The 13,530-nt window shown below is 39.3% G+C and overlaps 1 protein-coding gene across 2 annotated transcripts in view; it reads right to left on the bottom strand.

Moving 5' to 3' along the window:
* GABBR2 (gamma-aminobutyric acid type B receptor subunit 2) overlaps positions 1-13,530 on the bottom strand; it is a 474,092-nt gene that overhangs the window by 445,958 nt on the left and 14,604 nt on the right. Inside the window, exon 1 of one of the 2 annotated variants that reach the window (XM_071736907.1) lies at positions 12,225-12,553. The exons of the other annotated variant lie outside the window; for it this stretch is intronic. Within the exon in view, the coding sequence (XP_071593008.1) occupies positions 12,225-12,470 (246 nt within the window). The 5' untranslated portion in view covers positions 12,471-12,553. Of the gene's footprint in view, positions 1-12,224; positions 12,554-13,530 lie in introns of those variants that run through there. 2 annotated transcript variants of the gene reach the window in all.

Below are 13,530 nucleotides of genomic sequence, written 5' to 3'. Positions count from 1 at the left end.
ATGAAGAGTAATTCTAGGTAAAATCATACACCGTGGTTTTCACTGTATTAAAAAAAGCTCTAAGTGACATGTTTTAAAAATAAAAAAGAGTATTCAGAATTTGGTTTTCTATTTAAGGATCTGTCTCTGTATTTTTACTGATCCATAAAATCCTTTCACTATAGGCAAAGTTTAAGTATGATTGCACTACATTTCTGCTTTCAGAAATTTTAGGACTCTTCATTTTTTGTTCATGAATTATTTGCTCAGTTATACACATTTTCAACTCCTTTTTCTGCCTTAGCACAACTGGACCTACATGAATTGCACACTGTGAACTTTTAGCCTCCTAAAAAATACATGCTCCATCTCCTCTCAGTATAATGAACAAACTCAAAATAAAGTTTAAGATAAATTATATTCATTAGGGTAAGCAAGTCTGAAGTTGTTAACAAGGTATATTTCTTCAAAATTAAATGGAACAATACAAAGAAAATGTCTACTCTGCACAAGAAAAACAAGCAGGACATTAAGTCTCATGGCAAAAGGGCTGACAGCTACTATGCTCCTTACTTGATTGCTACATGTTATGAATCTCTCATATTTTTCTAGTATCATCCATTACAGATATTCGAAAGTCATGAGTCAAGCTGCAAGGTATCATGAAACTGAACCTCCTCATAACTTTTTATTGCTTGTTTGCCTTTTGATTTCTGAATGCATTTCCATTACCTTTTCAAGTTTTACTCTGCAACCACACAAGAGCCTTCAAGTCTATTTTTAAATTAAAGCATTAGAGTGGCTTCCTGACCATTCATCACACAACCGTCCTCACCGCTTCCAGCACTCTCCTCCGAGCTCTCTCCTTACTTGTTGGGGTTTTTTGTTTGGTTTTTTGTTTTTTTTTCCTTGAGTGCTATGGAAAACCTTCAAGATAGCAGCTTCATTCTGAGGACCCAGAATTTTCTAACATTTCCTTATGCTCTACAAAAGCCATCTTTGAATAATCCTGAGTCTGAACGAGGAAAGGATGATCTGGGGTGACCTTTAAATGAAATTATAATGGAGGGAGCAGTTTTATAGATCAGTTCCAATAAGTCAGAGGAAGGAGTACAGGACAGAACTGTATAGATGTGACTCACCTATGCATTATGCACTGGGCAATACAAAAAGTGGACTGACTAACACTCATATAAAACGTGATACCGAGAATCTATGTGGATAATTTGGAGAAGCCAGAAACCACAGTAACAGCTTTCCACTTGTGATGTCTGGGACAATGAATACTTAATTAGCCCAAGTAAAGCATAACAGTAAAAAAAAAAAAAAATGGCGTTTTGTTTGTTTTTTTTAGGGTAACCCTGCTGAGTATATCTCCTGGAGTGTGATGCTTGGGACCCACCTCCTGTTTTAAATCAGGCAGCAGGAGGAGTCAATCAGGTCCCCATTGTGGTAGTGTCTTTTCTGACTGAAGCACCTGCAGTCCTCTTCCCAGCCTCATCACCCACTCCTGAACACCTTCTATTACTCCTGTGCTCATAATTAAGATGGAATAGAGTACAGCTCATATACAGATGTAGCACTGATATATCTAATGTCTGTTTATAATATTCTATTCACTATTTTCCATTTCATGTGTTACACATTTCACATTGATTTTAATATATTTGTTTTCCTGATACATCTGCCCACTGAGTAGGAATTTTAATTGAAAACTGAACTTGAACTCATTTAGCGTATTTGAAATTTAGCCTATCATTTTACATTATCCCACCATATGATTGCATATTGGTGACAGGATTGTCTGAACTGTGGCTTAAATACCACAGTGATGATAAACAACTAATTGCTAAGTTTGGGAAAAGTTATTTTGATTAGACTGTGAAAGGATCAGTGTCAGAACAGTCCTGTTCAACATTTTAATTTTTATATGAAAGGAATAAACAACTGGTTAATTTGCTGGAAATTTCCTGGTGCTATTAAGCTGCCTGCTACTGAGAATACTTACACAGACAAAGAAGTAACAGCAAGGGACTTAGTTTAGAATTATGTTTAGAATAAAACAAAAGAGATTAAATTTTTGAAGCTGTAAAATCATTAATTAGCAAAAGCATCCTGCGAAATGAAGATATTCAATAACAACAACAACAACTCTGAACACAGTGCTAGAAGAAGCACTGGAGGCAGAGAATTAGACAAACATGAAATCTGCAGTGGGGTAAAGAGAACACATATTAGGTAACACAGGCAGATGCTGAGAGGTAGCAGTCCCTCAGGTGCAAAGATGCATTTCCATTAGTGGGTTTAATTCTCAGACACTAAATGGATGGTCTTTCATGTAAAAACTTAGGTGGTTTCCAGGCACTCTTTTACCACATACTCAGAGTTGAAGGTATTTCCGGGATTAAAGTGAAGATCAGTTCATTAATAGGAAAGAGTAAGAAAACCATAAATGCACAGCTTTGCAAGGCAGCTGGTCAACAAGCTAATGATCTTCATGTATCTGAACAGTACAAACAAATCCCTACCACATGCCCAGATACACAGCATGATTCATTTGGCCAAAGCTTAGTTACGCTAAATATTCTATGTTAGTTTTATAGACAGTGGAAGAAAACAGACTCTTCAAGGATAGGATTCATCTCACCCTAAAGCAGACATTGAAATGTCTTGACTATAAAGGCTGACCAGCTCAGACACACATACCTAAAAATAGGTGTGATGAATCAGACATCATCTTTGTATCCATCATCACTTATCTCAGTTCAGCTCTGCTCAGCTTTAACAGGTCCTTTCTGCACATACGGATCCTGGTTATGGATCAGGTCCTTAAGAAGGAAGCATTTAGGTACTTAGATAAAAGTAAAAATGAAAGTATTCTGGATAACAATCAAGGAAAACAGTCCTGCAAGTTTACTGTATTCAGAAGTAGTTGTTTAAATAAAAAGGGGAGCTTTAGAAACACCATCATAATTTTATTGGTAAATTTCTTTCAGAGGTTTAAATAAATGTCTATAAAGCATAAGAGCTCTCATATAGCAGAGATGAAACCTGAAGCAAGAAAACACTCATTTGAATTTTGTATTCAGAACTAGCCACAATCCCACACCTCTTCCTGTAGTACTACATAGGCACACATATTGTACACGTACAGGCTTTTTAGGGAAGTTTAAAGTCAAAGTATGCAATACGTCTGTTGTATCATATGCAATGTTCTGTAAATAAAGATTAACAATCTTTCACTGGTAATGTGAAACTGTAAAAATCTTAAAATATCCTGTTTCTCATGCTAATGAGTTCTTTTGTCAGCAGGGAGATGGGTTTCAAATTTCAATCAGAAAAGGTCACACTGGGGTTCTTTCTATCAAAAAAAATTCAGAAGGAAACAATTCATGAAGAAAGGCTGTATCCCAGCATTATTCCAAAGGAGAGTAAGTGCTCTCTACATGCTGACAACTCAAGGACGTGTCCAAGTTTCTAGAGGCTCTTCTACCTTCAGATACTGTTTAAACTTAAACAGGGCTCTTTAGATCATATTTATATCCTTCCTGTTCTTTGGACCTCAGCACATCGGTTGGAACAGCAGAGCCAATTGCTATGGGAACCATGCTTCTACAGCATGAGGGTGAAGTAGGAGTCAAGTAAGGGAACAGAGAATGCTGATATAATTCTGTTGTCTCTCCAGAAAGCTCACTCAATGAATGATGTAACTCCTGGAAATTCTGCCTCACAGCAAGAAAATAAAAGCACACCGTCTGTTTGTCACGGCTGATAGAAAGTGGTAAAATGAACATGACACACAATCAGCATACAGAAGTGACAGTATGATCCTAAATCTAATGGCATTATATATTGCAAGTGAAATATTAAAGCAGCAGGGTTTAGCCAGCAATAATATGTAATATTGCCTATTGGTACAACAATTGGTACAACAATTTCCTGCAAAAGATGCAGGAAATTCCTCACCCTTGGAAGACTCTGAATAGAAGTTGCACATCATTCAAAAAGATAAATTGCAGTTCTGAGGGAGATGCAGGAATCACCTGATGGATAGAATAAGTGTTCCATGGAAGCTTGAACTAATGAAGCCAAGATTACCATATTGTGCATTTTAATCTACTTGAAGGTTTTGGACTAGTTAGGACAGACAGTAATAACAACAAAAATTAGAAATTAAGAACTAGCAGTTCTTGTTATAAACACATCACACCCAGCCTACTAACACTTCTAGTACTGTGCCCATCATTGCCAGGCTTACTGTTCTAAAACTATTACTGATACACCAAGATCTATGCACAAGTACCCTTTGCACAGCCAACATGTTTTTCTTTGCTCTTGAACCATCTGAAAAGCAGTCAGTTTGCTTTGGGAATGCAGGTTGTGCTACAAAGGAGAGGCTTTCAGATACTCCTGACAGTTCCTCTTACATAATCCCATATAGGAAGTTCTTCAAACAACCTCTTAATAAGTAGATCTTAGTCCCAAAGATAAAGGCTTGGCATTTCCCTGGGTTTAGCATTCCTGTACTGTAGCATCACTTTGACTGCAGCTACCAGCTCACCAAACTACAGACAAATGAACATCTGACTTTTGTATCTTGTCACTGTATTTCTTCCCATCCCGCAGGTTAAACGTCTTAATACAGTTTTTCAACTTCTGTGGAGAGAAGTTTACAATGAAGTTTATTCTTCTGGCTGTGCCTGTGGTTTCTGTTTGTGTAGACTTAAAGATCAGACCTTTCTAAGGTACCTTTACATTGTCAGGACTCAGTAAAACGTGTAAATGAGATCAGGAGTATTTTTCCATTTTAATACAAGTACCTACATCATTGCTTTTATCAATAAAGGTCTAATAATTTAATAGGTATCACATAAAGATTACAAACCCATTCCAGCTACCTGCCAGATCTTCATGTGAGTTTTCTTATATACTGTGGAATTCCTGTTTTTGTTAATGCTGGTTCAGAATTGGAACATCACTGGAACAATGATGCACTGGGCCCCTGAATGCAATTCAATGTCCCTGCCTTCTAGGCTTCAGAGTAAAAGTGAACAAATATTTAATTGGACCCTACATAATCACGTAACAAAACAAAACAACAACAAAATCACAAAAACCCCATGATTTTCCTTTACTGATGCATTTAAGATAATTTTCAGAAAATTTTCAATTCCACCCTGCAATTTATGAAATATACTCGGTGAAGTACTGCAGCAATACTAGATCCACTGAGCAACAAGAACCCAATTACAAACAAAAATGTGAGTAGAAATGCATTTCTTTCTTCTTCCTGTTGCTAAATACCCCTGCAGTTAACATATCCCTTGGTACAGCTTCAAACCCCACTTCTTCACATCTAGCACTCTGTTCACAACATTTGGGTCTTTGGATTTCTTGTGGTTTAGATGGTAGCAAGCCAGGTACTCCTAAAGGATTCCTGTACTTGAAAATTTGTCCTAAGACATCGGGATGACAATTTTTTTGTTGTTGTCCCTTCTCTTTTTTTTAAAACCCCGTGAAACGCCTCCTTCCTCTTCACAACATTTCATCAGCCTCCTCTTGATGACTCCTCTCCCTTGGATCCCTGCCTCTCCTGCTGACTGTGGGCAGATGAGAACCCACAGAGAGCCCTCCCGAGTCAGCAGTCAGGGGCAGGAGAAAGGAGCTCTGGAGCAGCAGTGTTGTGAGCCCAGGTAATGCATATGAGAACTACAAGCAAGAAAACCCCTGCAGTGGGAAATAAGGATGGGAGCCACAGGCAGAGGAAATGGGCAGCAGAAAGGAGCACTTTGGCTATGATGGACATTGAAGATTTGGATGATAACCTGAAGAACTGGGTATCAACAGCCTCAGAAAACAGTCCCTTTTTATCCCAGGTTCCTTCTGTGTGTTTAAAATATTAACTGTGCCCCTGTGTCAAACAAGAAAATGCTTCTAATGGTATGGTAGCAGTTGGCATCTGAAAAGGATATATGGTGCCTGAAACTGGGAGATGGTTTTGTTTTAGAAGATTGCCTATGTCACCTCTTATTTTGAAAGAAGCCCAGCCTCACTTACAGACACTGTATTAGTTGTCCAGCACCTCACCATTCTCAGAGCACACCGTGAGGCTGCCACACTTTAGCCTAGCTGCACATGCCCCAGAACTTAACATTTTTTTTTTTTTTAAATTCCTTGCCTTCAAAAGCAAAGCAGGTCCCTGCACTGCTTTATCCCTGCTTTACAGTGAAAGCTAGACCATTTCAAGACATGTCTGAGAATGATAGAAGAAGGAAGATAACACTGGTAGAGTTTTTTTAGAAGCTGACTGCACAATTAAAACTAAAATCATGCACATTGCTCCAAGAGCAATGGCATTCACAAGAGACTTGGATTCATTCATTTATTTGGAACAAAAAATCCCAAGCAATGAATTTCTCCATAAAGATAATTCTGCAAGTAATCTATTTTCTGTTGGCTGAAATCTTCAATCTTCATAAAACCAAGTAATTTGATTTTTTTTTCATTTTTTTTTTAGTTTGGATTTAAATGCATAATATAGGTAAAAACTCCCTACCTTCTCAATTGAAATTAATTTTGGAAGGTAAATATAAGGGCATGTAATTTCAAAAATGATGTCAAGACTATCTAAACTATCCCTCCTTTGGCTTTTGAAATTAAGACTTGGTGCTGGTAATTTAATTTCACACTCCTTGTGGTTTTGAAAGAAATTGCGCTCTGCATGAATAATCCTCCTGACATTTTTCTCCTTATACATGAGCTAAAAGCAAGACCAGAGAGCAGGATACATTTCCACAGAGCCACAAAATTTCATCTATCAAAAAGCTACAGATGGGGGGGTCTGTCCATGCCACGGCCATGCCCCATGTGGCAGCAGGAAGCCCTTCATCAGCTCAGGCGAGGGGCGGCCTGGGTGCCCAGGGGGGTGGCTCCCCAGTCCTCACTCCAAGCTGCAGTGATGCCACCACACCAGTTCCCTGCAGATGATAAAGCTTTGCTGGCCTGGTTTCCTTGGACACAAGAGAACAAAGAATGATTTTTTTTAATTTTTTTTTTTTTTTTTTTTTGTAAGAGATAAAGACGAAGCAGGGGTGAGTTGGGGATGAGTTCTCTGGACCGTCTGCTGAAATCCCACTGGAAGCCAGAGGTAATGGAAATGCATTGCTACTACAGCTTTATACATTAAAATTCCCACAGACATCTAGGGCAGGCTCTAGCTGACGCAATAGAGATCTCCACATAAGAGACATCTACACCTATACGAGCCACCTGAGGCTCCCTGTATGCTTCACAGAGAGAAATAAGCTTTCTCTAGGATACAATTCTTTTTTATCTTAAAATGGTCACATAAAATAGGTCAGATGAATTTTTCTACGTAACAAAGTGCCTACAGGAACCCCTGCCACATTAGTGAAGGGAGACATCCCCAGCCAGGTCAGATGAACCAGTCCTAGCAGAACCTCTTCTGCCCTAGATGTGCCTGGAAACATCCCCAGCTTCACAGCCCCAAACACCTCTCTGGGGATGTCATTCCTCTCTGGATCCATCATCCTACTCCTCTGCTCAAACACCTTGTGGCTCAGAAGCCATAAGAGGAAAACAAAAATGCCAAGCCCAAATAATTTTTCCCAAATTGGATGGCTGCATAAACACCATTAATATATATAAGGTGCATTATACTGAGCAACTTCAAAGGCATGAAACAAATGAAGGCTGACAGTAAGAAATAATAGAGTAAAAAGACAGGATTACACCAATGAATAAAGACCGAGTCCTTTGGGGTCAAAAGGTAGGAAAGGCTACACTTCTTTCTCCTGTATGAGAATTCATGCAAATAACATTTACAAAGAGTTAACATAGGGCAACTGTTGTGTACCCTTTGTACATCTCTGCTGTGCTAAAAATTGAAACATTAGAATAAAACTGGAACTGGATACCTTTCATGGCAGTTCACAAGAAAGATTATAAGGTATTTAGCCAGGCTCATCTACTTATTCTTTATCTTAAATATATGATTTAGATAACGAAGAGTTATTGCCAGGAATCTTTATAATGAAGACTTTTTCTGGAGGAAAAATACAGATAACAGAACACCTTTTCTTCTTGTTTTCAGTTAGATAGTTCTAATAATAGGAATAGTGATATGGCAGTTTAGGGAAGCTAAAATTAGCATTTGACAAGTACTTTAATGGCTCACAATTTTCATGTCTATGATAATGTTGAGAAACTGTATTCTCTAAGACTCAAAATACAATACGTTGCTCATGTGAATGTTAGATGTTAAGAACTGCTTTACCAAACACAGACTTTAACAACTTCATGGGACACCAGCTTACAAAAGCTCTTAAAATTACTTGTCAAGTCTTTACTAAACATGGACTTTTTGAATGAAAAGATCCTTTGTTTCCTGTTCCTGTCCTGGCAGATGGTTTCACAGAGCATCTCAGAAAGCATGAATGTACAAGATGAAGTTTCAGATCTTATGCAGTGAGTTGCACACATGAAAACCAACAGCTACTTTTTCTTGTAGATTAAATAATACTTTAATTAGTAATTGATGTTGTAAGTTAATGGAAAATGTCTATTTTTTTCCTTGTTTTTAAGTAGAAATTCCTGTACATGTAAAATAAAAAAAACTTAGTGTGGTGCTTCAGTTAACTGCTCCTGGAGCCTTAAGCAGAAATGTTTTTCTTATTTAGATAGGATAAGAAAACAAGCACACCTTGAAATTTTTACTGTAGAAATAATTTGCTTATCAATGTCACTTTCAGTGACTGTTCCCTTGCTGGGTTTTTCTTTTTTTTCTAATAACCACATAAAGCTCAAATAAGCTGACACACAGCTATCATGTTATTGTTTCATTCCACTGAAAAGGAACCATTTTTTTTTACCAAAGGAAAGACAACCAGCATTTAAGTCAGACTGAGAAATGTTGTATCATTCTTGTCAGAGATGATGCACATTAGGATAGACTAAGCCAAGTGTCAACAAGTAATCTGTGTGCAAATCAGCACTCCTCGGAAAATCCCTGTGGCAGAATTAGGTCTATTTGTATGCTCAAGCCACGTCCCAGTTACAGCACGTGAATGTTTCCTCTTAACTTTATTGCTAATCAAAGCACCTGGCTTCACAGTCCTTGTATTGGCTGCTAACAGAAAACTAGGTAAAACCAGAAGAATAACTCTGAAGGACAAAAATATCATTCTTAATCCAGCACTAGAAGTATTTTTAGGCTTGCCTAATCCTGTAAGAATCCACCAGCCTGGTCACCCTGAGGATAACATAGAAGGAGAGCCTCCAGATGTCAGCCATATGGTGGAAGACAGAAATAAAGCAACACGCAGACAGCTCAATTATACCTGGCTTCCCACGCCCACTGGTAAAAATCTCAAGGGCATCATTTACCCCACGACACTAAAAAGCTGCACCATGGCTGGATTCACAAATCTGCTGAAGCAATTCCTCAGCCTTCCCTCATCTTTTGTCCAAGATTCAGTTCAAGGACTGGGACTCTCCATACAACCCAGGTTCAGCCCTGCTTCAGTCAGAGGAGGCATCACATGGCAACCCCTCTCCAAGATGCCTCTGCTTAGGAAGGCTGGAAAAGAGGGACACAGCAGTCCTGTCAGCACTGTCCTGGTATAAATAAATAAACATTGCAGACATAGATGTCCTATGTCTGCATAAGCAGCCATCTACCAACTAGAAGATAATTTTCACTCACTCTTTATTCTCAGTGAATATCCGAGCTTTTTTATGTGGAAGTGCTATACCATAAATGTTCCAGGAATTCTCAGTTCCAAGGAACTGACAGCGCAGTAATTAGGAAATGCACATTAAATTACAGGAGGCTTGAAAGAAATCAGGCAGTGCCAAAGCCACCAGGTTACAAAGTGCTCTGCTGAAGGAAGTGTTCTCAAAGGCTTCTGCTGAAAACAGCTTCAGTAAATACACAGCTCTCAGAAAATTCTTGTAAGACTGCTTGCTCCCTTTGCCTCAGAAGTACCAAATGCATTCTGGAGTAGTGACAGCCGATTAGTTGAAGTAAAACAGTAGAAAAGCAAAAGAGTGAAAAGCCCTGCCATGCCATCCTGGGAGGCAGAGGATGTGGATTCTCGGCCCCGAGACACAGGACAGAGCTCAACCCTGCTCCCATGTGCTCAGGAATGAAGCTGCAACACTGTTCAAGTCCTGTAAAACACAGCACCACAGGTGATGTGATTTCTTCTTTCTTTTCTTCTTGCATCAAAAGCAAGACAAATATGTGTGGGTGTAACTTTTCTCTCATGCTAGTTAACTATGCCAAAAAGTCAATTATCTGTCCCACTCCTGATAAATCTCATATCCAAAGAGCCAAGCATCTGTATTTTCTATTTAAAAGAAAGGCAATCGAAAGGTTGCTTAAGGTCATACATGGCAGAGCTGGACTCACAACAAAACAAACTCAATCAGCTCTCTCATATCCATACTGCCCCTGAGAAATGGTTCAACCCAAGGACCTCTACACCTTGTCTGTAATCAGTACTTAAAACTCAGCACTCTGCTCTCCACTCTCAGACCCAGGAGCATGGTATTTCTTTTTCCAGAAGGAGGTACAAAATGATAATTACAGATTACTTTGATATCAAAATTTAAATTGTAGAGGTCAGTGCAAAATCAATTGAAAGTTTATGTGGGGAAATATATTTTGGAGTTGTTTCTAGTACTGGAAGCTATGAAAACACTATTAACAAATAAACATACACCTGCAACCCCCAGCCCAAATGAAACTGGATTAAAAGCACTGAATCTGAGCAGTAAGTTTTAATTGCTGCCCTCTTAAACTCACACCCACACTTTCCAGTTATTTAACCTGAAATATCAGCATACATCTTCATCTTTTTACATGAAGAACTAAAACATACGGATTTTTCAAGTTTGCATATCTATTATTACATTAGCAGTAGGAATTTATAAACAAATGAATAAAACAGTGAATTGTATAAAAAAATCATTTACAGGGCAGACAGATTCTTAATATATGCAGTTGATAAATTTGTGTTACCTTAATAATCATGGAAGCTATCCTTAAGTAACTTTATAGCATATGGGATTATGTTTGTTATATGCTAACCACTTTTAAAAAATACACATAAGTGCTTATGAACCAAATGCACAATTAAAATTACATTAGAATTTCTCCCTTGGATAATTTTCTAGGCCTTCAGAAGGAGAGATATGATACCTTCTTCCCATTATATAATGCAGTGCAATTGTTATTAGTATAATAATTTTAATAACTTAATCATAACAGTATAGTCCATGTTTTAAAGTTGATAGATAAACAAATACATTTAGATGCACTACTTTGTAACTCCAAAATATTAAGCAATTTCCTGCTGTATATGGAGTGTGTATCCATATACTCATGTAAGTGTGTGTCAGTCTGAGGGCATCAGCTCCTCAGCGTGCCTCAGATGCAAGAGACAGAATTTCAGATCAGGAAGAATCTCCCTAAGAATAGGTTTACAGTCCCAGATCGCCCTGACATTTGAGTTCCTCCTGATTTTACCACAGCTGTCTTGGCCAGCCTAGAAGACAGCCCTTAGAAATTAATTGCTTTGATTTAATTTCTGCACAGAAGACACAGAAATACCACATTACGAGAAGAAAAGGTGAAAAGCACAGCTTTTCTCAAATTTTGAAGTATTAGAATCACAAATATCACTTCAGTACTGTTTATCTAGCTCCTCAGAACCCTCAGCTCTTGCATCAGCCCTTAATTTTTCACCAAATCAATAAGCAAAGCCTTACACAGGCTAACACTGTGCTCCAACAGTATATCACAGGCTTCTCTCCTGCTCACACAGAAGAAGAAATAGAAGGCAGCCATCTATAGAGCCGCCACAGGAGAAAGCAGGAAGAGCAAGACACTGAACGCAGTGCAGATGAACAGAGCCACTCAGCAAGCCACAGAACTGGGGAGGGCTTTCCGAGTAATTCAGAAACACCAGAAGAGCCTCAGGCATTTGCCATCCCATTGACACACTCTTACTCCTGCTTCTAGGACCAGCAGGGGACAAACTGCACTGCAAGCTCTCCCTGTCAGAGAGAGGCCATCCATCCAACAGCCCAAACTTTTCCTGGGCAACCACATCTCAGATGAGTGGGATTCACCAGGCAGGGATCCACTCACAAGCTTTTCAAAAGCCTGCCCACAGAGGAGGCTCAAGCACTTACACAGCTCTACATTTTCGACCATTTACCTGCGTGTCGTGGAATGAGACATGGAGTTTATAATTCTTCAGCATCCAGGAATGCTTGTACAAATGTTTCAGTGCTAAGTGGACAGCAGGCAACACACCTGCCGTGAGGTTCCTCCCATCAACCAGGCAGCTGGAGGGGGAAAGCCCAAGAAGAGAGAGGCGAGTGCGATAAGCTTCCTCTGAGCACCTGGGTTTTAGCAACACAAACAGCACCACCACCTCCAGTTTCCAGCTCCAGAGAAACATCTTTCTTGCTGTATTCCTCCTTTTTCCTTCCCTTCCCCTGCAGCTCACATCCCTGGAGAACGGGCCTTACATTCCCTGGTTGCCTGACATTTTGCAGCTTTCCTTTGCTGTGTCCCTCTGGAAAGGAGCTAATTGTTATTAAAGGATAAAGACCTCTCTCTGACTGGCTTTCCCAGTCTGGACAGTAATCCAGCTCACAGCAGTGCTGTGAATCAATACTTCACAAGAATAATCTCTAGGCAAAGTGCTCTGCCAAGTCTAATTTTAAACATGTGTCATTTTAAACATTTCTGCAGCAGAAATACTCATCCATAGGTGACAAATCAATAAACAAACCAGTACAATTTCTTTGAAAATGGATATTCAAGGGATTGATCAAAGTAGTTGCACAGGGAACTTGTATTTGCAACAAACAGTACAGTGCTGGGTTGGAAGAACACTTCAGTTTGTTTTATCCTGCACATATCAGGTTTTCAATAGGCTTCACACAGACCAAACAGAACAAAGTCTCAAGTATTTATAATATTTTATATATTCCTACTGCTTAAAGCTGTGTCTCCTCTGCATTGCTCAGAAGCCCCTCACCTCCCTTAAAAACAGTGTGAGTTTTCAGCATGTATAGAACTCAGGCCTGTTCCTCCCATGTACAGTCACAAAGCCTTTGACAGGCATTTCACATATTATTGTAACCAGCTAAGTAATTTCATCACACTATCTGCAGTTTCCCAAGTAATACGCCAGGCTGCAGAATGGAACAGATGCTGTGCGTGCAAAAGTGCAGAGAAAACAGTAATGCTGGAGAAAATCTTCTTCGCTGCAGGATAACCAAAACTCACCAAGGTGAGAAGGGAATACATACAGGACCAACACACCAGGGAAGAACCTAAATCTCTGTTCCCCAGCACTAGCAGCCTCCTTCACCCCTCAGGCAAGCACCATCTTCCTTGTCCCCTTCACAGCATCCAGGACACTTTACTCTGTTTTACTCTCCTGTAAGGGGCCACTCCCAGTGATCCCTTCCTTCTCCCCACTCATGCAGCTCTTCCCATGTACAAAAAGT

This window comes from Heliangelus exortis, chromosome 2 (assembly GCF_036169615.1).
Source record: "Heliangelus exortis chromosome 2, bHelExo1.hap1, whole genome shotgun sequence".
Lineage (NCBI taxonomy): Eukaryota > Metazoa > Chordata > Aves > Apodiformes > Trochilidae > Heliangelus > Heliangelus exortis.
The sequence above is the reverse complement of the archived record's forward strand: the minus strand, read 5'-3'. Positions and strand labels throughout refer to the sequence as shown.